Genomic DNA, 26,584 nt, shown 5'->3' on the forward strand with positions numbered 1-26,584 from the left:
TACCTGCAGTGCCTTCACCCCAGCCAGGCTAAAGAACTATTAGCTGAACTGCACGAGGGAGTCTGCGGTAGCCATGTGGGGGGACGCTCGCTGGCGCACCGAGCAATGACCCAAGGGTTCTGGTGGTCGCAGATGAGGAAGGAAGTTACCGAGTATGCTCAAAAATGTGAACAGTGTCAGGTGCACGCTCCAATGATCTACCAACCGGCTGGGAACTTGAACTCAGTTTGCAGCCCGTGGCCATTCACCCGCTGGGGGCTAGATATAGTTAGACCATTTTCCTAAGTAACAGGCAACCGAAGGTTCGTGCTGGTGGCAGTAGACTACTTCACAAAGTGGGCAGAAGTTGAGGCACTGGCCAACATCTGAGACGTTGACGTTAAAAGATTCATGTGGAGGAACATTGTAACAAGGTTCGAAGTGCCAGAATCTTTAATATCGGACAATGGCCTGCAGTTCAACAGCAGGGCTTTTCGGGAGTTCCGCGAGAACCTCGGTATCCGGAACTGATACTCCACACCAGCCTACCAGCAGAGTAACGGCCAGGCGGAAGCAACAAATAAGGCTATCGTGAGCGGTTTGAAGAAAAGATTGGAGGGTGCCATGGGTAGATGGGTCGAGGAGTTGCCAAACGTCCTATGGGCATACCGAACCACTCCGAGGAGATCCACGAGAGAAAAGCCATTCTCTCTAACTTACGGGGCGGAGGCAGTCATCCCTACTGAAGTAAACCTGTGTAGCGCACGAGTTGCGGGATTCACTTCTAACAAGAACGAGAAGTTGATGGCCAAGGAGCTGAACTTGCTGGAGGAACACCGAGATGTGGTCACCATTTGGCTGGCAGAGTATCAACAAAAACTTGCCCTGAGGTACAATAGAGCCGTCAGAAGGAGGGAGTTCGCCGCGGGAGATCTAGTACTCCGAAAGGTAGTGGGGAATACGCGAGAGACGAGCGCGGGAAAGCTAGCTCCGACCTGGGAGGGGCCCTACCGTGTGACTGCTATTGCTAGAGCAGGGGCATACTATCTGGATGATTTGGAGGAAAAACCACTCCACCGGCCATAGAATGTTCGCAATTTGAAAAAAATTTATCAGTGACCGGACACCCTCCAAAGATATAAACTTGATGTAATCTTGCATTACTGCATGTTTAATACGAAGGCATTTATTCAGCTGAATTTCCCTTTTTCTTTTTGTTTTTTCAAGTTATTATCGCCAAGCAAGAATTATAAAGAGAATCGCGAGGGTAAAGACAACTCATTCACAATAAGGACAGAAACCTGCCCTCGGTTCGATTCCTATCACCGAGAAGGTGAAAACCTTAGGCTACTTTATCTAAGGACAAAAACCTGCCCTCGGTTCGATTCCTATCACCGAGAAGGTGGAAACCTTAGGCTACTTTATCTAAGGACAGAAACCTGCCCTTGGTTCGATTCTTATCACCGAGAAGGTGGAAACCTTAGGCTACTTTATCTAAGGACAACTTGCCCTCGGTTCGATTCCTATCACCGAGAAGGTAGAAACCTTACGCTATTCTCGCCTAGGTACAAGGACCCGTTCTTGGCATGGCCAGCAACGCCGAGCGTCCAGTCACATAAGCCACTACGGCTTGAATTCAAAGGGGCTACTCCCAGCCCCCAAAGGCAGGAAAGTAAGGTATGATGGCATTTACCAACAACATTAACATTAAGAAAGTAATCATTGCACAGGAGCGGCAGTTACCAAGCAAGCGACAGGGAAGCACAATGACATTTAAACAGCATTAATTAAAACAACAATATTTAAACGACATTAATTGTAACTGTTCGGAAGACAGGGAAATTGTTTCATCGCCACAGCCCGGCGATTTAAGCTCATCAAACGTCAAAAAAAAAAAAATAATAATAATAACAGTAATAAAAGAAAAAAGAGACAAAGAAAGGCTAGATCTTCAAACGGCAGGGTCGGTTAGTGTGGGCGGAGGAATAGGCTGCTCAGTTCCGATTATCGGTGGGACCTGGTTTGGTGCAGCTTTGGCCCCAGCGCGGATGTTGCTTGTAACCTCTGGGTCAGCTGCCTCCATGTGAGCGTCAATATCCCGCACGAGGTCAATCATACTCGGAGTCTGCTCCTCATCTGAAGCCTCGGTCTAACTCTGAACGACGGGGGGAGGAGGGGCTGGGTAAGGGATCTGCTCGGGGTCCCAAAGCGGAGAGTCTATGGCCACGCCTATTGCCTGAAGGGCGGCTACCCATCCCTCTCCGAATCCATGGCGCCGAGCTTGGTGAATGATCGGCTCTGCGGAGTTCTCAGCATCCGAGAAGCCGACATTGTACCACTTCTCCTCGCAGGCTTCGAGGGACTCCTTCAGGCTGGCGATTTCATTAGCTTAGGCTAGACTCAAGCTATCTACCGTCGCTAACTTGAGCTCGGCCTCCCCTAGCTTCGCCTCCAGGACAGTCAGCTTTCCCTCGGCGGCCTGTCTGGCGTTCTCGGCATCTATCACTTTCCTTTCCGATGCCGAGGCAGCCTTCCCTTTTTCCCTGGCCGTGGCCTTAACAACAGCCTTTAGCACCTTTTCCCCCTCCAAGGCCTCGGCCGCATCCTTCAACCGCCCGGTCACAATGCTGGTCATCTGCACAGCCTGGAGATAGGATAGTAGCCAAATGGTGAAATTAAAAAAAAAAAAAAAAAAGGCCACTTAGTATAATGTACATAGTCAAGTGGAATAGAGCGTTGCCGCGATGGAATGCCATTGTAGTCGCGTGGCAAGTGTCTCGTCATCGCCCTGCGCATAATAATGGGCATCCTCGGGCAGCATGAGGCCATGCACCAAACTTTGGGCCACTCGCCCCCCTGCACCCTTATCCCATAGCCAGACACTAGCAGTTTTTAATATGCGGCACGGTATCCATAAAAAAAATGTGGCATGATAGCTAATACACAAGAAGTTCCATGCAAAATTTAGAATAAAAATCCTTTATCTCACTTAGTGTTCTACTTTATGTTCTAAGTGAGGGAGGGGAGATGAAAGTCTTTTTTTTTTCTTTTTTAGACTAGTATGTGATTCAAGAAAGAAAGAAAAAATAATGGTAAAGTTAGTGCTAGAATTTGTATAGTTAATGGGTACAATGAGTAGTGCGTTATTTATTTAAAGTGCTAAGTGAACGTTACCAATGGGTGTGAGGCAATGCTGCATGGCTATGTTCTGGATGAGTGTTGTGTGTAGTTGAATAATTAATAATAAAAAATTTAGCTACAAAATTGTTTGTAGTCTAAAGCTATAATCCTACTCAATATCTTTTTATTGGAAGTGAATTTTGACTAATCATGAAGTATAAAATAGCGATTTATTATTGTTATTTAACTAGGTCAATTACATCTTAATTTTTATATATTAAAATTTTTGAGATCTATAGCCAACCCATAATTTTGAGATTTTATTTATTCATTTATTTATAATATAAGGAAGTGGTGTCCTAACCTTTAGTCGAACTATTCCACTCTCTTACCAATAATATGTTCCAAAAATCTAAATAACGGATTGTATGGTGGATTGAATCTGAAACCCTCTATATATATATATATATATATATATATATATATATATATATATATATATATATATATATATATATATATATGTCACAGCTCACACCAACGTGCCCACCACATGGATTTTTTTTATTTTTTTGAGAAACCACGTGGATATTTGCATGATGGTTCAAAAATTTTGAAATTAAAGTTTTTTTAATGTTTGATTTTTGTCGTTGTAATAGTATTATAGTATAATAATACTATTTGTGCTATAAGCTTTTATTACAAGAACATCTTATTAAAATTGGGAAAATTGCACTGGGAGGTCACTAAAATTACTTTCCCTAAAAAAAAAAAAAACTAAAATTACACTAACTTTCCTTATTGTTTTGGACTGTACAGACCTTACTTTCCTTTTCCAAAATAAACTACACTTTCTCCCTTAAACATTGTTAAAAGTCAGTAATGAAAGACGACTTATTTAGGATTTATGACAAATCTAGCTTCTTTTGTTTACCACCCAGTTGTTCTTCTCCTTGGCACAGTACACCTTCCTTTCCATATAGCTCTACGGGAAATTTATCAAATATTTTCTACACTGTTTATTCAAATCTGTCCCAAAACAGCCTCTAACTACCCACCTACTTGTTCAGCCATAGCATAAGCACATATGTTAATTAGAGACCCGAATAAATTTCAATACCACATGCGTGGGTAAGTAGGGGTCGCAAAATTTGACACGACCTGCGAACCCGACACGACACGACACGAAATTAGCAGGTTATGGGTTGAGGCTTAACGGGTTCGTGTCATATTCGGGTTGACACGACTAACCCGTTTAATAAATGGGTTGGGTTAGGGTTGAACACATAGAACCTGTTTGACCCGTCTGACCCGTTTAATTAAATGATATTTTACAAATATACCCTTCAAACTCTAGGTATATAAACTTATTAGTTGTTGTGATTTATTTTCTTTGACATATTGTGATTGATTATTTGTGATATTGGGATATGCTTTAACTTTGAATGATTATTTGTGATGCAGTTACTCGTTAGTTCTAAATTTTATATTAAAAATATTTATTTTTTTGTTTTTTCATTAATTTTTATTTTTCATTTTGATAAAATCTAATAAACAGGTCGACACGACTGACCCGTTTAATAAATGGGTCGTGTTAGGGTTGAGAAATCTTGACCCGTTTAATAAACAGGTCGGGTTAGTGTTGACCTATGTAGTCGAATACTCATGACTTGACACGACACGAACCCGACACGCGAACACGAATTGCCACCCCTATGGGTAAGTATGATTCCAATTTTTGAATTCCAATAGTCATCAAGTAACAATCACTTAAAACTCAAGAAAAACCCAAGTATCTAATTCACCGAATCGTCCAAGCTTGTAAACCCGATAAGCCAGTGGTTGAACCAACCTGATTTCCCCCTCCTTGTTTAATCAATCACCAGCTTTGGAATCACATCTATCTACACATCAAACACACTCAAACACCTCTAGAAATCCGCCACCATCCACCAAACCCACATCATACAACCAAAGCTCACACCTCAATCCTCGAGGGTGGGAAAATCAAAATCAAAGAAAAGGGAAAGATAAAAAGGGGGGGGGGGTTCAATGTTAGGATTAGAGAGAGAGAGAGAGAGAGAGAGAGAGAGAGAGAGAGAGAGAGAGAGTAGATTTTAGTCATAGCCTCACAGGGGAAGACAGAAGCAATCAGAAGATGGGTTTTGGAGGGTGAATGATAATTTCAATTAGAAAGTGATGGTAAAAAATATAAATTTATTAATTTCTGGATAGTGACTTTTTAGTTTTAATAGTGTAAAGCTAACATGATTTGAATTAGGTACAATTTCCCCCTCATCACTCATAAAATATTTTTACCATCTTTACTTTTTTTTTTTTTTTTTTAATTTTCAAATTTTATAACTTTTTTATTCAATGGTTAAGATTTGGAAGTTTCTTCTCAGCTATTGAGAGTTATTGCACCTAATCTCAATTCTGAGAGATGATAGTTTATTTTGAAGAGCATTTGTATTAGTTCGTGCAAAAATTTATTTTTATTTTAGGATAAGAAACTACTTTTTCTATTTTACATTCCAACTTTTCAAAATAACCCACATCAAATTATCTATGTTACACTACACCTCATTTAATAATCAATTTTCTTGATTTTTTAATTGTTTATATTTCTTCACACACAACAACCATTATTCTCTCTCTTCTTTCATCCTTAGGTTATGCAAAGAAAGAACAAAAAATTAATACAAAATGAATAATGATAGTGTAAATTTATACTGATACTGTAGCGACTATGTATTTTTACACAACTTTACATGGTCTAATATGGGTGAAGGTTGGACTTAGTTGGTTAAAATGTGGTTTTCTTTCTATTATACTGGCATTGGTGCGAGTGCTCAAGGAAGGTTTATATACAATTCAAAATAATGAAAGAAGTCAATGAAATTTAGTAAACTTCAGATTAAGTTAGAGTAATTTTTTCCATTAAAACGGATTTGGCTACGTACATAAAAGCTAATAGGTGAGACCACACCCAATAGTCATTTAAAGTCTCATTAAAAATTTTAATTAAATAATAGGGGCGATTAAAATAAGTAATAAAATTTTCAATATTTAAGTGTTCATTTGGTAACCTCTTATTTTTAGGTCTCTTATTTTTAGGTAGCTTATTTTAGTAGTGTTTATATAATATATATATATATATATATATATATATATATAGTTTTTAGTAAATTTGAAGTTAAATGTGTGACAAAAAACCAAAAAGTAAACTTATTTTTTGAAAAATTAAAAGTTAGATTATTTATTAAAAAAAAAGTTGAAAAAAATTAGACCAAAAGAAAAAGTCAAACAGACTCTAAATTTAGCTCCATAAATTAGGACACAAATAATCTTCAACTATATGTAAGGCAAGAACCTCACTTGAGGCACTTGTCTCTCTCACGTGTCCAGGGATTGTTTGACCAGGAGGAAGGTCATGTGTTTGTCACAACTCACAACTCACAAGCACCCAATAGTGCGTTGCTTCCTATACACTTCAATTAACAGTAGATAATTGACTATCAATATTTTACTGGTATTAATGTTTCATGATTTATATTGCTATGGAAGGTGTAATTGTAAAGAATTTAATCACTGCTATGTGGAAAAAAGAAGCATATACTCCAAAATAATAAATTGGTTGGTTTACACGGACAAATTGGACAAGCAATCTATGTGGGTGTGTGCCCCATCTTTGGGATCATTATATGCAAATCTAAACTTTTATTATACCTGTTCCTGTAGGATTGGCATGTGAAAATCCAGCTCCCATTCGGGAATGATTTCTCCAGCATCATTTATGACTGACTTTTGTGTGTTTAAAAAGCTCACGAGTTTTGGAAGCTGACAGAGTTCTAAGTGACGCAATTGAGGGAACAAGATCATATCTGTGTCTTCTATTTCGCCCTCTTCTTTTATGATTATTGCACCCATTATGCTGCATTCTTGTATCACCAATTCTTGAAGTTGTGGAAGGCCCTTGGCTATGGCTGACGAGAAGATAAATTTTAGTTTCTCACAATGTTCCACTTTCATAATGCTTAAGTTACGGAAGGATGCCGAGGGAATTTGGCCATGACATATTTCTTCCAAGTTGATCATGTTTTTCAGAGATAGCATCTCCAAGACAGGAAAGAAAACATCAGAGATAATCATCCCTCTCGAGTTGATGATGTACTCGATCTCGACATTGTTTTGGACATGGAGATGCTTCAGTTGTTGGAAGCCTGTCATATCGAATTCATCGATGACGCTCTTAACACCCTTTAACTCATCCAAACACAGATTTTCAATACCATTCAGCAACATTTTAATCCCCCTCTCCAAATGAAAGCTTGTGTTCAACTTGAGTTTTAGTGCTCTTGAGTTTTTATGTTTATCAGACCAATCCCACACATCTCCTACGAATATTTTGTATCTTTGCAACTTCTCGAATGACAGATCTTTTGGCAACATGTTGGCATCTGGAATGTGCACTTCTAAAGTAGTCAACCGTGACAAATGCTTTAGCTCTGCAAGGCTAGCTCTTTCATTGTTGAGTCCTTCAACCTCCCATTGAGTGAAGCTATTGCCAACAAATAGCTCTTCTAATTGAATCAAGCATGATAGGACGTTGGCTGGAATCACTTGAAGTTTCTTACACTCACTCAAATCCAACATCCGTAGATGAGTCAAAAACCCTATTTCTCTTGGCAACTGTTTAAATTCAGAGTGACTAAGACTAAGAATTTCTAAATTTTTCATCTCTCCAATCATAGCTATGTCTCCCAACACGCATTGATCCAGACACAATGTTTTCAAGTTTGTGAGTAGCATAAGTGAGGAAGGAAGTGATGAAAGTTGCATATAAGTCAAATCTAAAACTTTTAGCTTCTTCATCCCTTTAAAAAATGTGTCTGGAATTTTAAAAGAAAGATCTCGGTCTTTGGGATACACATAAAAGGATATTAGTTCTGGAAAATTCAAATTTTCAGGAAATTCATTAATATCCACTTGTTCAACACAGATTGATGTGCATATTTTTTTGTCATCCTCGTTTGGCCATTCTACTGGGCCCTCATCTCTCATCGTCAACACATATCTCTTGCTTGCAATTGAGAGAGCGGCATCGAGAACACGGTCATGCATACGGACATATTTACTAATATCAGGACCATCTAACAATAAGCCAGAGTCTTTGAGGCTACGAAGCAGAGTATATATTCTATTTCTTGTTTTTTCCAATGTATTGATGCCATGAAATAAACGCAGCCCAAAACATCTTTTTAACAAGTACGCATAAGAAATTCTAGAACCAATTTGAGCACATAACAAAAAGAAGGGCTGGAGTTCTTGACTTTCAAGATAATTGTAACTCAACTCTATTGCTGAATACATTACTCCCTCGGAGTTGGGGCTCTTTAGTTGTTGTAGGGCGTCCTCCCATTCAGGAAAATGCTTGTTTTTTAATGTAGTTGCAACTGTTACAAGCGCAAGTGGAAGACCTTCACACGCTGTGGATACCTCCACTGCTTTGGATCGCAAATTTGAATCTTTGAGAGAATTACCTGACATCTTCTCAAATAAACTCCATGCTTCTTCTTTGGGCAAAATATGAAGCCCAAAATCCTTTTGTGTACCCATCTGAGAAGTTAATATATCTTTGTTCCTGGATGTTACCACTACCTTGCATCCCTTTGGAGGAATTCCTATCTTTTCCAAATCAAGTTTCTCCCATATATCATCTAAGATAACGAGTCTCTTCTTATTATTGTCTTTTGTTAACCTCGCATTTAGAAGTCTTGCCCTCTCGCCTAAAGTTTCCTTGTCAAGCCTTAGATCTAATGTTTCTGTGATTTCTGTTTGAATCTTTTCTAAGCTTGAGTTCGGCTTCACAATTGATATAGCTACCTCATCAAATAACTTTTCTTCCTTGACTTTCTTAGCAACTTCTTTTACCAGTGTACTTTTTCCCACACCAGGCATCCCCCACACCCCAATCAAGTTGATATCAGCATCTCCTAGTGCCACCATAATATCCTTCATAATTGAAATTCTTGAATTAAACGTCATGTAATCCATATATGTTGAAGTCACTAAATCTTGTGAAGCAGGACGTTGGGAAAAATGGTCAAAATTGACATTTTTAAGGAGTTTATCAATCTCTAGCAACATCTTCTTTGCTGTCTTACTGTGCTTATGCCTTAGCTTCCAATTCAGGCATGCCCCTTGGGAAGAGTTTTTCTTTTCTTCATCTGCTTCTAAAACTTCCTTGGCCTTTTCCATAATGTCATCCACCTTTTTCAACCACAAGTCAACATCTGCTGCAATATTTTCAACGTTGTTTTCAGCTGCTTTAACGCGATTTTGCATCCCATCCCTAGTAGCCCTCAAGTTGTTTACCTGATCCGTCATATTCTTAATGTTGTTGTCGTACTGAAAAGAATAACATAGCCACTGCCCAACTGGTGCAACTGAGTACTCGGCGATTTTCGAAGCAATTGAAATTAGAATCTCCATTCCTGTTCTGATTTTTGCAATTGTACACGGTTTGGAAATGTGTTCGAATAGGGATGTGTTCAATACTCCAACAAATTACATGATTTCCTTTTTCTTTGTGTTGAGAAGCATTCCTGTCAAAGTCAAAGGAAGAAAACTGTTCACTTCCAAAAATCAAGATGGGCTACCACTGAAGGGGAACAGAGGAAGAGAAGAAGAGGGGCCAAATGGTTATTTCTCGTTTCCGTATCAACGAAACCAAATATTTAATCGCAACATATCTCAGTACTTTTCTATTATACGACGAAAACATATATATATATATATATATATATATATATATATATATATATATATATATATATATACATATATATATATAATATAATATCATATTATATTATATATAATAAAAGTTAGACTTAGATTCTATAGTTGCGACAAGTGGGCACCAAATTGCAAAAATTTTCTTAGGTTTTTAATTTTTTTTTTAAATAGAAGTTTTCTTCGACTATAATTTCTAAGTGAATAAAAATCTTAATTTGATTAAAGTTGAATTACATTTGCTATATTTCAAAGTGGATAAAAATACAGCAATGTAGTGTTTAATTTGTTCTTTCTTTAGTTTATTTTGTCTAAGGTTGCAACATAGCGTTTAGAATTTTAATTTATAAAATTGTATTCAATTAAACTTTTTGTTCATATAAAATTCTTCAATGTGGAGACCAAACCAGTTTGAATGGCAAAAACTAAAATTGGTCATCAATATCTTTTCTAATTTAACGTCTCATGGACTCTTTTTTTTAACTATTTTTTTCCTTCACTTTTTTATTCTTTGGATAAACTCCAAAATTTAGTATAGAGTTGTATATGATTAACGTTAATATAGATATAGAGTTCTAAATACATGAGGTCTACATTAATTGATATACTAAAATTGTTCGTCCATATAATTTGTAATTTAACGTCTCTTGAACTTAATTTTTTTTAAAAAAAACTACTTATTTTTTTCCTTAACTTTTTTATTCTTTGGATAAACTCCAGAATTTAAAATAGAGTTATTATTAACATTAATATAGATATAGAGTTCTAAATACATGAGGCCTACATTAATTGATATACATGAGACCTTTAAATCTAAAAGATTTCAAATTAGGTGCCTGAAATGCAATTTTTTTTTTTCATTCACAAAAGAGTTCTAATTAATGTGGGGTCATGGATTTTGGGATTTGGCCGAGAGCATATGGTTTTGGCCGCGAGCATGTGGGTTTGGCCGAGAAGCATGGGTGGTCCTAGTCCGAGGAGTACTATCTCCTCGGACAAAGCTAAAAATGTAAATCTAGTATAAATCCTAATGATCAAGGATGACCTTCCAAGAAGTTCTAATGATAGCAACGAGTATCATGAACGTACAAGAGGGATAAGGACTCAAAAATATCTAAGGGAAAGCTGCTATCACCGCATTAATGAGGAAGTGACATCTGAACAGTATTATGGCAGCCTTACAGCCACTCCAGAAGACTTTTAGAGGGGGATGATGGGACAAATATCAGCATAAACCATCAACTGTCCACATGTAGTCCACATGTAGGGTAAGGATGAAGGGGGAGATGTAATATAAATAAGGGTAGAGATCCCAGAGAGACGGGACGGAAAAAAGGAGAAGAGAAAGCACTGTAGCAACCTCAACAACTCCTGTAACCGTGGTCATCCAATATATGCTAGAACAGAGCTCCTCGGATTGTGCCGAGGACAAACTTTCTTGCACAAACCGGGTACAATTCATATTGGCTCATCATCCAAAACCATACTAATTGCTATCCACGCACTAAAGCCTAGCTCTTTGACCCACTCTCTACAAATTTATTGTACTGGGTTCACTGGGCTAAGATCCCTTACATTTTGGGCTTGGTCTGAAAATTGTGTCCCCACAATTAATTGATATACATGAGGCCTGCGTTAATTGATAATTTGATATACATCTTTTTTATCTAAATTTTCAGATTAGGTGCCTGAAATACAATTTTTTTTGTTTTTATCTACAAATTTTATGTTAGATGTTAGTTTAGAATATTTTGCTAATTTCTCTCATCACACGGCACAATTTTTTGCTCATATCAACTTCTTCAACATGGAGTATAAATATATGTGATAAAATTATGATTTTTTACTACCTTCCGTACAAGGTTTTTACTCAATTCTTCTCCTACCTACATAACCTTGCAGAGGTATGTATTTTTTTTTTTTTTATCAAATTGAATAGATATTTTGTATTTTGTTTTGTCTTTTGTTAACCTTATTTCCTTAAGTTTTATCCAATTCATATGTTTATAGTTTAGGAATAAATCATTAAATATGGTTAGAGGTGATTTTATAATATTTTGTATATTATTCAAAAAAATTTGTTATGAACTTGCATGTAAGATTTTTCTTTTTATAATTCTTCTCTCACGATCTCCCATATATTATTAATATTAAAGTTTTTAGTTAACTACAAAGATAAAGTGGGTTCCAATTTTGTATATCATATATAAATTACATGTTTATGACATAGGTTCCAATGTTACTATGTTGTTTCCATCCCTTAATTTTGATTTCAAGGACAACCTTCCTTTTAACTTTAATTTGATGGTAAATTGTTGATAACAATTTATTTATTTTGTTTATATTACCCTCAATTTTGATTTAGAGGACAATCCTATTTTTGGGTTATTCATGACTCTTAGAATAGAAGAATCCACTCAATGATATTCTGGTAGAAAAAAACACAATAAAAAAACAACAACTCATCTTTTAAGAGTTGGTATACAGTACACATACTTGCACAAACTTTTTTTTTTCTTTTACTTTAATAGCTTAGAAAATCAATCTGTGGACAAAAACCATCAAAGTAGACACTTTTAACATTACCATGATATAAAGAAAAGGGGAATGCATCTCTATTTTATTAGTTATTTTAATCAAAGTAATTTTACATAAATATCATAATTTGTTTATCTTGATATTAATATTGTAAGTGCACAATTTGTATTCGGACCCAAAAACAAGTGATGGGCTCAGACCCAAAGAGCATTATACAATGAAATTTGTAGAATATGGGTTTAGAACCTAGGTTTGGGATGTTGGGAGTTGATAAACAGGCTAGAATGCCACAATCTATGCAAGTGTTAGATAAATATGACAAGAAAAACCCTCATCGGACGTAAGCCGAGGACAATTTGTATAGTCTTTCTTTCTCTTAAGTAAAAGATTACAATTTTTTGTTTCCAAAAAAGAAAACCTCCCCCTTTCTTTCCTCTCTCGTTTTCTTATATCCTTCTTCTTCTTCTTCCTTGTTTCATCCACGTTTAACACAAATCTTCCTCCAAGATACTTGTCCCATCCACCACCTTCTTAAAGTATTCAAATAATAGCTGGAAGGCTGAATTCTACTGTTCAGAGGTCATTTCTCCATTAATGCGGCCAGGGAGGTAGATGCAGGGCCTTTAATGCGGTGGTAGCAGTTTTTACCTCAGATATTTCTCACACGTTTCTGCTTCTAAAGGGTGCTTGGATCACACCTTTACCCCACAGATCTTCCAGAATTCTGCCTCTTTACCGTTTATCAAGTCCTAGGACCTTTGCTGGGCTTGTCCGAGGAGATACTCCTCCTCGGACAAATCCCCGGACTATTTATAGTATGAACTGATCTGTGGGCCTAGAGACCCTGATTGAACAGATTTGTACCAATTACTCAGGCCCAAAGCTCAAACGTATATTCAAGCACTTTTACCCCCCACAATAGCCCCTCAAAACTTTATTTTTCCCTCCCGTCCGAGGAGAGAAATAGAGTTTTGAACCAAACAGCGCACCCTTCACACACTTTGCAAACCGCCACACGTGTGGGGGTCCTTTCGTTCCCTTAAACCGTCTTTGACGCTTCGAAACCCGGAACGCTCGCATTTATGACTGTAGGTTACGTCTTGTCCCCCACGTTTAACGGTGAGATATGCATCCAACGGCTTAGGTTTGCTCAAAAAAATTGGGCGGGAGAATTTTGATTTCGAGGCCCCCTCCCGCACGTTAAAACGCCTGGGAATCCGTATCTCCATCCATTCTTTCATAAATCCATCACATCTAAGTGCTAATCATTATCTTTGCTCTCAAGAAGCTCGTGAAGAATCGCCTAATCAACTCCCGTAAGTTCTCCATTTTCTCTACTCATTCCCTCTCGGCTTATATCCTCGGCCACCATCTAGATCCCTTTCCCTCTTTAAACTTTTTTTTTTCATTCCCACCAAATGGGTAGATTTAAGTGTTTAGTAGATACCGACGCTGGTATGGAGGGTTTTAGGGCTAAATATCGGATTCCTCACGATGTAGGCTTGAAATATTGCCTAGTAGACGCCATAGGTGACGCTAGGAGAGAGGGAGAAGTTATCAATCCCATGATTGCCTTCCTAAAAGGTGGGATGACCCTCCCCATGAAAAACGTAACCAGCGAATACCTACGAAACCATAGGTTATGCCCAGATCAGTGCACACCAAACGTATTTAGGGTCTTAGGTTGTGTAGATACTTTAAACGAGCAAATGGGTCTAAACCTCACATGGCGCGGCGTTGTCTATATGTACGAGTGACATAAACTCAAAAGTGTAGGATACTACATTAAATCCAGGTCTAGTATCGTTAGACTGATATCCTGTCTTCCCAAATCCAACAAAAGCATGAAAGACGACTATCTCATCGTCTCGGGAAACTGGTTTAACGGTCTTCACTGCCCAGTCGAATGGGAAGAGCCAGGTGTGACTCCATAGGAGTTAGATTTCCTAACCCATGACCCAATCTTGTTATTTTTACCGTTTTTTAAATTTTATTGCACATTATTGCTTTTTCCCTTGATATTGATTGCTATTCTAACCATGCTCGTCTCCTCGGACGTTTCTCTTCACAGATAAACAACACGTACGTTCGCATCTAAGCCTTTGCAACGTCGCAGACTTGAATCGCGTCCTTCGCTCCGAAGTCTTTGTCAGTGAAGACCTACAAGTGAGAGCTGCCCACCTGATACTAAGATACGATCCTTTATTAGTGGATTTTCAAGAGATTGACATTGCGATTACTGTGGGAGACAAACGACGCAGAATGATAGATGTGTCACGGCCAGGCTTCCTTTCTGACCGCGAACTCCCAGACGACCCCTCCATCATACTATACTCTCGCCCTATTACGGTGATTCCTCTTTCGGTACATTTCCAAACAACCGCCGTCCGAGAAGAGCAAGCGTCCTCGCAACAATCGTTGGTCGAGGAGATAGACCAATTTCGACTCGAGGAAGCTGAGAGACCTCGAGAGGATCAACTCGTCATCCTCTTGGACGAAGAACATGCTCCCACTGAAACTTCGGGCATACAAGGTCTAATAATTGCATAGTCTGACTCCAGCTCCGAAGAAGACGATATGGCCACTCTACGGAAGCTGATGATAAAGAGGGGCTCAAAAGTTTCTAACAAGGGAACAGGTGGGTCCCAGGTCCCTCCTTCCTTGCCACCACCCCCTCCTCCCTCCGATCCTAAGGTTCCCAATCCGAAGCCTAAGAAGAAGAGGAAGAATGAGGCCGAGAAGGCAAGCAGAAGAAGCTGAAACAACAACAACAACAACAAAAGGTTGGCAAAGGCAAGGGACGTGCCTCTTCAGTGGAAAGCGGGGAGAACCGAGACCTAGCCGAGGTACACCGTACACCGGCCAACTGGTCTCCTGAACTGAAGCTGGATGGGGCGCCAATCTCTTGCCAATCCAGCATTAGGGCGTTCCAGCAAGGTCATGCTCACCACTTGGCCGAGGCTTTGGAATGTCCCCTTCTTCTGCCCAAGGACATGGACACCCTGGACAAAATGAGCCAACCGCATCTGTTCCTTTCGTTAAAAAGGGACTTGGCTTTGGTAAGTGTCTCGGTCTCAACCTCGCTTTACTGCTTTCATTACATTTTAACGAAAAAACCATCCTCATGTACCTTAAATTTGCTCTACTAATAATGCATCTATTTTAATACTTCACCACAGGCCATTCAAGAAGTCTTCGCTGCCGAGAAGTGGGTGGAAGACTCTCGAAAGAAAGCTACAGCTGAACTGGAGGTTAGGCAAGAGACTGAGAAGTCCCTAGGCCAAGCTCTTGCGTAGCACGAGAACCTAACCACGTAGCTGGCAGAGCTAAAAAGGGATAGGGATGGTGCCGAGGCCAACCTGAAGACAATGAGGACCCAGGTGGAGGGGCAACGCAAGCTTCTGCGTCAGAAGGACGAAGACTTATCTAAAGCTCAGCAAGAGAACTCCGACCTAGAGAAGGAGCTTGCTAAGATGAAGGAAGAGGCTTGTACCTTCAAGGACACCATGGAGGCCGCGAAGAAGACCGCTTACAAGGAAGGGGTGGAGGCGACAGAAAACCAACTGACTGAGGAGTTCACCGAGCTGTGTCGGGAATATTGTCAACAAGTGTGGGAGGAAACTTTAAATGTGGCAGGGATTCCCACAACCTCCGAGTTGAGGAAGCCTGAAAACATTTGGCTCCCCCAAGACATCCAGGTGCTTGAAGAACTTCCTCCTGTCGCACCTATTCCTGAGACAGCGTCTTCCACGCTCCCCTCCATGATTCCAGAGCCCATTCCAACTCCTAAAGAACCTGAAGGTTCTAATAAAGAGAAGGAACAGGGCGATGGCGCCGAGAAGCCTGCAAGCCAAAATGCCAAGCCCAATGTCCCTCCACCGGTGGCAAGAGATAAAGGGAAGCAAGTCCAGACTCCCTTTGAAGCAGAGCTGAAATGAATAGAAGCTGCCAGCACTACCGAGCAGGACCTCCCCTCTAAGGCTTAAGGCTTAGGCTAGCTAGGACTTCTTCTTTTTTTCTCATGTAACAAATTTTATATTAAGACTTTTGCTTTGTATGTATATTTTAAAAGAAATTAATGAGAAACTTTAACTGGCTTAATCTTTATCTGTCTCCCAATCTTTAATACAAAAATACTCATTCACCTCTTTTTTAGCACAAAAAATGAATGAATGGAACATCTAACTGCACCTTCAAAATTTCAATTAGTCGTAACTTTAAACAACTTTAAACAAAAGTACATACACTTAGCGTATATTTGTAAATCATGCCTCAAGAGCATAATACATGTAACACGGCAACACACAACCAAAGATTTAACTTAGGATTCAGTCTGAGGCGTAAAGCAATCCATCAAACTTACTGTGGCTCATCAATAAATCGACACTAACGTGGTATGATTTCTGGTCATATTCCCAAAGCAGAGGGTCCAAGGACCCGACATAACTAAAGTTCTGTTTAACAAACAATAAAATATCAATTTCCACAAGGCATATGGTCCAAAGACCATGCATGTCCAAGTTTCTGTTTGATACTTAGAAATAGTAAATTGAAATGTTAATTTCCTCAAAGTAGAAGGTCTGAGGACTCGACATAACTAAGGTTCTGTTTAACAAACAATAGGATATCAATTTCCACAAAGCAGTGGTCCGAGGACCATGCATGTCCAAGTTTCTATTTGATACTTAGAAATAGTGAATTGAAATGTTAATTTTCCCAAAGCAGAAGGTCCGAGGACCCGACAAAACTAAAGTTCCGTTTAACAAACAATAGGATATCAATTTTCACAAGGCATGTGGTCCGAGGACCATGCATGTCCAAGTTTCTGTTTGATACTTATGAGCAACACTAAATAAACCGAACTGCACAATGATAGTTTTGAACAACGAACGACAAAAATACTTTTTATTAATAATAATACCTTCGTAGGTTGTTTACATTCCAGGGGCGTTGTACAATTTTTTCATCTAGATTAGCTAAGCGATATGACCCTATACCCGCTACGGAGATGATCCGATATGGTCCTTCCCAATTTGGTGCTAGTTTTCCCCATGCTGGATTTTTGGCAGTACCCATGACTTTCCTCAACACCAAATCGCCAGGTGCTAGTGGCCTCAATTTTCACATGAGCATCATATCCTCGTTTAAGCTTCTGCTGATAACAAGCCATTTGGACCATGACGGCCTCTCGCCGTTCCTTGACTAGATCAAGACTTTTTTCCAGGAGGCCATCGTTATTCCCCGAACTGAAGGAACTCGTCCTTAACGTGGGAAAACCAGATTCTAAAGGTATCACCGCCTCGGCCCCGTAAGTCATGGAGAAGGGTGTTTCTCCAGTGGATCTCCGCGGCGTAGTCCGATATGTCCACAGAATATGCAGCAACTCCTTTACCCATCTACCCTTCGCATCATCCAGCCTCTTCTTAAGTCCACTGACTATAACTTTGTTAACGGCCTCGGCCTGCCCATTTCCCTGAGGATAAGCTGGGGCGGAATATCTATTGTGATGCCCAAGTCATTACAATATTTCTTGAAAGCTTTACTATCAAATTGTACGCCATTATCTGAAATGAGTGTGTGAGGTACCCCAAATCTAGTGATAATATTCTTCTAGATAAATTTCTTGGAGTTGACATCCCTAATATTTGATAAAGGCTCAACTTCGACTCACTTGGTGAAGTAATCAGTTCCCACGAGCAACCACCTTTTGTTTCTCACAGCCCTCGAAAAAGGTCCAACTATATCCAGTCCCCATTGAGCGAATAGCCAAGGACTAGACAAAGGATTAAGGACTCCCCCAAGCTGATGAATGTTGGGAGCAAACCTTTGGCATTGGTCACACTTTCTTACGTAGTCTTGAGCTTCCCTCTGCATATTGGGCCACCAATATCCCTAAGTCAGAGCTCTATGGGCTAAGGATCTTCCCCAAGTATGGCTCCCATAAATTCCCTTATGCAATTCTTCCAAAAGTGTCTCCGTTGCTTCAGGATGTACACACAGCAGGTATGGTCCTGAAAAGGAGCGCTTGTACAACTTTTAATCCTCGGACAACCAGAGCCGAGGCACCTTCCGACGAATCTTATCTGCTTCAGTCTTCTCCTCGGGCAGAATATCGCTTTTCAGAAAAGAAACCACAGAGTCAATCCAGCTAGACCTGGGCCTTATCAAATGGATATGGATGGCACTTGCAGTGGTTAGAGTTGGTTGTAGCAAGTCTTCGACAAGGATAATCCTAGGCAAACATTGAGCCAAGGATGTCGCCAAAGTGGCCAACGAGTCTGCATGTGTGTTTCCACTTCTAGAAACGTACGAAAGGACGAAGGAATCGAACTCGGATTGTAAACATTTGACTTGGATCAAGTACTCTTGCATTCTTGGATCCCTAGCCTCCATGGTCCCTGCCACTTGGCCCATAACTAATTGAGAATCCGAGGACATATGAACTGCCTTTCCCCCATTCTCCGTACCATATTCATACTGACCAAGACAGCTTTGTATTCAGCCTCGTTATTTGTGGCCGAGAACGCTAATCTCAACGATTTCTCAAAGGTAATTCCCTCAGGGGATACTAAAACAAGTCCAACGCCAGACTCCCTCTGGTTTGCTGCCCCATCAACATACACTTTTCAAATCGAAGGTCCTTCGTTCGTGATCATGCCAACTAATTTTTCATCCATGTGAGATTCCATCGCATTTTCTTCCCACGATGGTTCAGCGAACTCTGCCACCAAATTAGCAAGAACATAGCCCTTCACCGAGGTGCGGGGCATATATTTGATATCGAAAGCACCCAGAATAGTTCCCTACTTGGCTACCCTCCCCGAGTAGTCAGCACTTCGTAACACTAACTTGAGAGGTAGTTGAGTCAAAACCACGACGGTGTGAGACTGAAAATAGTGAGGAAGCTTTCATGTGGCATGGACTACAGCCAAAATTGCCTTCTCCAAAGGCAAATAACGCACCTCAACTTCATTCAAAGATTTGCTAACATAATAAACTGGTCTTTGTACCCCGCCGTCGTCCCTTATTAGAACTAGGCTGACTGTATGGATAGCTACAACTAAGTATGGAAACAGGATTTCATCGACCTCCGGCCGAGACATGATAGGTGGTCGGGAAAGATATTCCTTAAGTTGCTGAAAAGCTAAAGCACACTCCTCGGACCATTGGAATCCTTTCCATTTGTTTGACAGTTGGAAAAAAGAACTACACTTGTCAGCAGACCGAGAGATAAATCTGCTGAGCGTAGCAGTCATCCCAGTCAATTTCTGAACTTCCTTTGGATTTTGAGGTCGTTGCAGGCCCTGAATGGCTCTGACCTGTGCCGGGTTCACCTCTATTCCTCTATGAATCACCATGTAGCTTAGGAACTTTCCGGAACCCACCCCAAAAGAACACTTTGAGGCGTTAAGGCACAGCTTGTACTTCCTAAATGTTTGAAAGGTGTCGTCCAAGTCTTTCACATGCATAGGTACTGCCTTACTCTTCACTACCATATCATCCACATATACCTCGATAGTCTTTCCAAGTTACGATTCGAACATTCTGGTCATCATCCTTTGGTAAGTAGCCCCTGCATTTTTCAAACCGAATGGCATCACTTTGTAATGATAATTCCTCATAGGAGTGATGAAGGCAGTCTTCTCCTGATCACCCAACGCCAATGGTATTTGGTGATAACCTTGGAAAGCATCTAAAAAACTCATCCGAGGATGTCCAACCGTAGCATCCACTAGCTGATCGATGCGAGGCATCGGAAACGAGTCCTTTGGGCAGGCTTTGTTTAGATCTGTGAAGTCCACACATACTCTCCACTTTCCACTCTTCTTTTTCACTACGACTGTGTGCACCAACCATTTTGGGTAAAAAACTTCTTTAATAGCCCCAGCCCTTTTGAACTCGAGCACCTCTTCCTTGACAGCCTCGGAATGCTCTTTCGAAGATCGCCGAGGTGGTTGCCTCCTAGGAACAACGGCAGGGTTAACATTCAAATGATGGCAAATGAAGCTCGGGTCAACCCCCGGTGCCTCATAAGGATCCTAGGCAAAAATATCGATATTGTTTTTCAAAAACTTCACCAGTTCCATCTTCTCTTGGTGTGGTAATCGTATCCCAACTTGGAAGAACCTTTTGGGATCATCAGTTATAAGAAATCTTTCCAAATCTTCACACATGGCCTCCTCTGTTGTCACCGCACCGGGTGCATCCAGAGTTGTTAATTGCTATAAGTCTACCATAGCCGAGGCCGAGGACTCTGTCTTGGCCTGATGCAGTACTGCAACTGATATGCATTGTCTTGCTACTGATTGGCTACCAAGAATTTCTTCAATGATTCTATCCGAAGGAAATTTTACTTTAACATGCAAAATTAAGGAGACAGCACCCAAAGCATGCAGCCAAGGCCTAGCGAGGATGGCCATGTATGGAGAATATGCGTCAACCACAATGAAATCCACATCAACCATTTCCGAGCCGGACTGTACGGGCAATCAGATCTGTCCTTTTGGTATAACAGTCTTCCCTTCAAAACTTATCAACGGCAAGTCATAGGGAGTGAGGTCCTCCAGTCTTAACTTAAGCCCTTTGAAAAAGTCAGGGTACATAATATTCGCACTGCTGCCCTGATCGATCATCACCCTCTTGACGTCATAATTCCCTATCCTTAATGTGACCACCAGGGCATCGTCATGGGGTTGAATAGTCCCAACCTTATCTTCATCAGAGAATCCTAAAATAGGCACACTCCCTTTGATCCTCTTCGGCCTCGAGCCTGACTCTTCGATTTGGGAATGTGACACTGCCATCACCCTTGTGGGACAGGAACCAGTCCTGCCAGGTACAGCGAAGATGACATTAATCGTTCCCAATGGCAGCCGAGATAAGTTATTCTTCTTATTGTTTGAACTTGACTAATTACCTTGTCCGTTTGGTTGATACAGGTGCTTCTTCAATTTTCCCTCGCTAACAAGTTGTTCTAAATGGTTCCAAAGGGTCTGACAATTCTCGGTGGTATGACTCACATCCTGATGATACTGGCAAAAAAGGTTCTGATTTCGCTTTGTGGGGTCCCCCGCCATCTTACTGGGCTACTTAAAGTAGGGCTCTTTACGGACTTTCTCCAGCAATTGGTGCACTGGTTCTCAGAATACAATATTAACTACTTGAGGAGTGGCTAAACCAGATTGCCCATAGTAATCTCTTCTCGGCTTATTGTTATGGTACCTGTCCAACCTGAAATTCCTTCTCTCCTGCCGGATAACCTTCGCCTTACCCTTACCTTGTTGTTGATCTTCCTTAACCCTTTTGTACTCGTCAATGTGATCCATAAGGCGACGTACACTCCATACGGGCTTTTTGGTCAGGGATTTCTTTAAATCATGATCAGTGGGGAGGCCTATTTTGAAAGTATTAATCGCCACTTCATCAAAATCTCCATCGATCTCGTTAAACATCTCCCAGTACCTGTTGGAGTATGCTTTCAATGTCTCACCCTCCCTCATGGCCATAGATAATAATGAGTCCAAAGGTCGAGGGACCTTGCTACATGTAATGAATCGAAACGCGAATGCCTTGGTAAGTTCCATGAAAGAATTGACAGACCCCGACTTTAGTCCGTTGAACCATCTCATAGCAACAAGTCCCGGGCTAGAAGGAAAGACTTTCCACATCAAGGTTTCATTCTGAGAATGTACCGCCATCCTCTGATTAAAATGGCTCACGTGTTCGACAGGGTCCGTCCTGCCATTATAGATGGTAAAGGTGGGCTGAGTGAAACGCCTAGGGAGCCTTCCCTTTTCAATTCTGCGTGAGAAGGGTGACTTGGAGAATTGGTGCAACGCTCGGCTCATAGCGTCATTCCCCAAGCCCCAGGAAGGAAATTTCCTATGCTTACGACTCGGTAGGTCATCTTTTTCGTAAGAGAAGGTTTCACTTGGGGGAGTCTTGGACCTTGGACTGTAACTGTTTCCCCAGGACCCCCCTAAGGAAGGATTGGATGGGGTGAAGCCCACCTTCGTTTGACATGGCGTAACTTTTTCTTGAGGTAGTTGATCTCCCTCTGCATGGCCCTGGCATCATCCTTATGGGTGGCGCTGCTCCCACTACGCGAATGGCTTGCATCAGGGTATACGGTATGCACGCTTCCTTCTCGATCCCTCCGACGCTCGAGATGCTCAAAAAGATCCTCGTGCTGGGACCCCTGAGATTCTGCATGATGTGAACCTAAGCCTGCCATGATATTCCAATTCCTTTCAACCTAGATTCCCACAGATAGTGCCAATTGTAAGTGCACAATTTGTCCCCAAACTCAAAAATAAATGATGAGCTCAGGCCCAAAGAGCCTTATACAATGAGATTTGTAGAGTATGAGTTTGAAACCTAGGTTTGGGATGTTGGGAGTTGATAAACAGGCTAGAATGCCACAATCTATGCAAGTGTTAGATGAATATGACAAGAAAAACCCTCATCGGACGTAAGCCGAGGACAATTTGTATAGTCTTTCTTTCTCTTAAGCAAAAGATTACAATTTTTTGTTTCCAAAAAAGAAAACCTCCCCCTTTATTTCCTCTCTCGTCTTCTTATATCCTTCTTCTTCTTCATTGTTTCATCCACTTGTAACACAAATCTTTCTCGTAGATACTTGTCCCATCCACCACCTTTTTAAAGTCTTCAAATAATAGCTGGAAGGCTGAATTCTACTGTTCAGAGGTCATTTCTCCATTAATGCGGTCAGGGAGGTAAATGCAGGGCCTTTAATGCGGTGGTAGCAGCTTTTACCTCAGATATTTCTCACATGTTCCTGCTTCTAAAGGGTGCTTAGATCACACCTTTACCCCCACAGATCTTCCAGAATTCTGCCTCTTTACCGTTTATCAAGTTCCAGGACCTTTGCTGGGCTTGTCCGAGGAGATACTCCTCCTCGGACAAATCCCCAGACTATTTATAGTATGGACTAATTTATGGGCCTAGAGACCCTAGTTGAACAGATTTGTACCAATTACTCAGACCCAAAGCCCAAACGTATATTCAAGCACTTTTACCCCCCAAAATATATAAATTACATGTTTATGACATAGGTTCCAATGTTACTATGTTGTTTCCATCCCTTAATTTTGATTTCGAGGAAAACCTTCCTTTTAACTTTAATTTGATGGTAAATTGTTGATAACAATTTATTTATTTTGTTTATATTACCCTCAATTTTAATTTAGAGGACAATCCTATTTTTGGGTTATTCATGACTCTTAGAATAGAAGAATCCACTCAATGATATTCTGGTAGAAAAAAACACAATAAAAAAACAACTCATCTTTTAAGAGTTGGTATACAGTACACGTACTTGCACAAACTATTTTTTTTCTTTTACTTTAATCGCTTAGAAAATCAATCTGTGGACAAACACCATCAAAGTGAACACTTTTAACATTACCATGATATAAAGAAAAGGGGAATGCATCTCTATTTTATTAGTTATTTTAATCAAAGTAATTTTACATAAATATCATAATTTTTTTTATCTTGATATTAATATGATGATAAATTGTTGATAACATTTTGATTTTTTTTTTAAAATAATTTTTTATCAGAATGGTAGACAAAATCAAAGATATAACATCTTTGATGAAATTGACATTGAAAAAAATGATTGAAATGTAAAGTAAGAGTCACAAGAATGTGGGAGGTAGTTAATATTAAAGAAAATAATGAACTTATGAGAGTTGATTTGGTGTAAGTTTTGAAGTAAAAAAAAAAAAAAATTTATGTCTTCAAATACAATTTGATGATGCAAGGAAAATCAGTAGGCTGGATGCTCCGGATTTGAAAGGACCACTCACTCTCTTATGGCCTGAAAAACAAAGGAAAACGATCAAAGGTGACCGGGATCGCCGGCCAAGAACCCTCCGATGGTAAAGTCAGTTTTTCCTCTATATTTTTGGAATTCCAATTTTCTTGGGAAAAGTTCAGCGTACCTTTCATCGGTCTGAACAGGTGTTTATATAGTGTCCTAGGAGCAGTTATTGGGATTATAACCTCTCCTAGATTTGAGGAAGCCGGGGGCTCGTGGATAACTCCTACAACCGTTTAGGAGTTATATTCTCTCATATAACGGTCGCCTGAATAAAATGTACTTAATAATTCAAGTGTAAAATCCTCGTCCTTGAGTCTTTACGTGGACGAGTCCTCTCGGGACGGGCTGTGTGCATCCTTTGGACGAGGGATGTAGCTTTCCTATAACCTAAGGACGGACTTGCGAACTTGCGAGTTACCCTCGTCTTGATGCTAACCCCTGGACGGCTGCCGAGGTGATGACCGTCCAAGGACGGTCTGAGTGCCTTCATCCCTCATCACAATTTATATTTATTTTTTATTTTAATTAATTTTCTCTTATTTTTTTCAAAATAACCTTATTCACATGCAAGTATTAGAATTTAGAACATCATTTGTTGATTATTTAAGAGATATACAACATATGGGAGACATCACAACCACCACCACTGACCTACAAGCAAGTATTTTTTACATGCACTTGATTTGTATTTCAAATATACATATTGTTAGTTTGGTTGTCTATGCTATAGTTGTTTGCCTTTATTTTTTATTTTTGGGTTAAATAGTTGAACAATGCTGAAATAACAAGAGTTGCAAGATTAAAACGAAGATCGATTATCAATTTATGATAATCAAGATCGGTAGATTCAACCAAGAAAAGGCAAAGAATCATTATTCAAGAATCAACTATTTTTTCAAACAGACCATATAAGCAATGAGCATTTAAAGGTACCAATATGGTCATACATTTATTTTACATAATGAATTGGTAGCAAATTGCAAACTCATTTGGTTGAATTGTGTACATTTATATGATAATAAATTTGTTTTCAAGTGTTTTCAATTCAATAATTAATATTTTTTGGCATAAACTTTTAATTTTTCTTAAAATAGTTGAACAAGGTTGAAATAGCAAGAGGTGCAAGATTAAGAAAAAAATTCATTATGAATGAATGATGCAAAGAGCTACAAATTCAATCTCCAAAAGGCAAAAAAATACTATTCAAGAATCAAATATTTGTGCAAGAGATCATTGATCCTGTAAAGAAAACATTTTCCTTTAAAAAACTATTATGCTGTGACAATAATAAAAGGGTCAAGGATGTTCAGCTATGGGCAGTTGTATGTTGCTTTGTCTTGAGTAACAAGCCCCGAAGAACTAAAGATTTTAATAAATAACAATGATAAACAAGAACAATGATACACTAAAAATATAGTTTACAAAGAGGAATTTAATAATCTCCCAAAGGTAAAAACAACTTCTAACATTTCCTTTTCATTATATTATTGTTAACAAACCTGCAAATTTCTTACAAAACTTAGTACTTATATTGCAGATCCAATAGATACAAAATTTTAATGTAAAAAATTCAATACATGTGACTACAAGTCTCATTATAGCACAATTGGTGTGTTAGAAGATAATTTTTCATTGAAGAGTTATCATTTTATATTTGATGGTTGTTACACCAACACAATTTATTCCTTTTGTTATTATATTATATAAATTTATAATAATACTGTGCAACGCACGAGCCTTTAACTAATATGTGTTTGTGTCTATATATATATATATATAAAAGCAAAGAGTTTTTTTTTTTTACAAGATAGAATTCTACTCTAACCTAATCTAAGAATATATGTGTGTGAAACTCTCTCCTGGAGACTTGAACCCCAACTCTTGCCCCCCACACCCTACAAGTACTTATAAACCAATTATACAATATATATATATATATATATATATATATATATATATATATATTAATACATGAAGATAAATGGATTGATCCCATTAAAACATGGAAAACAATTAGTAAAATTTTGTGCTTAACATAAATGCAAAGTTTGGTAAGGTGGAAAGTTAAATAAAAAGATATCTAATGAATATGCTACATAGCAGAATTTGATGCTCTTTCATATGAGGTTCCTTCTTTTATATGTACTAGATAATCTCTCATGTGATGCACATGAAAAATCATTTGAAATAATTTTTATGTTTTATCAAGACCTATTTATAATACTCATTCTGTTGTATAATATTTATATTTTACCACAATATATTTGAATTAATTGAAACTCAATTTTCTTAAATCATATT

General features: G+C 39.2%; 1 protein-coding gene across 3 annotated transcripts in view; it reads right to left on the reverse strand.

Moving 5' to 3' along the window:
• LOC142628115 (putative disease resistance protein At4g27220) overlaps positions 1 to 26,584 on the reverse strand; it is a 62,689-nt gene that overhangs the window by 13,113 nt on the left and 22,992 nt on the right. For all 3 annotated transcript variants that reach the window (XM_075802112.1, XM_075802111.1, XM_075802110.1), the window contains exon 4: positions 6,829 to 9,707. In XM_075802112.1, coding sequence (XP_075658227.1) covers positions 6,829 to 9,594 — 2,766 coding nt within the window. In that variant the 5' untranslated portion in view covers positions 9,595 to 9,707. The remainder of the gene's footprint in view (positions 1 to 6,828; positions 9,708 to 26,584) is intronic.

Source organism: Castanea sativa, chromosome 3, assembly GCF_040712315.1.
Source record: "Castanea sativa cultivar Marrone di Chiusa Pesio chromosome 3, ASM4071231v1".
Classification (NCBI taxonomy): Eukaryota; Viridiplantae; Streptophyta; class Magnoliopsida; order Fagales; family Fagaceae; genus Castanea; species Castanea sativa.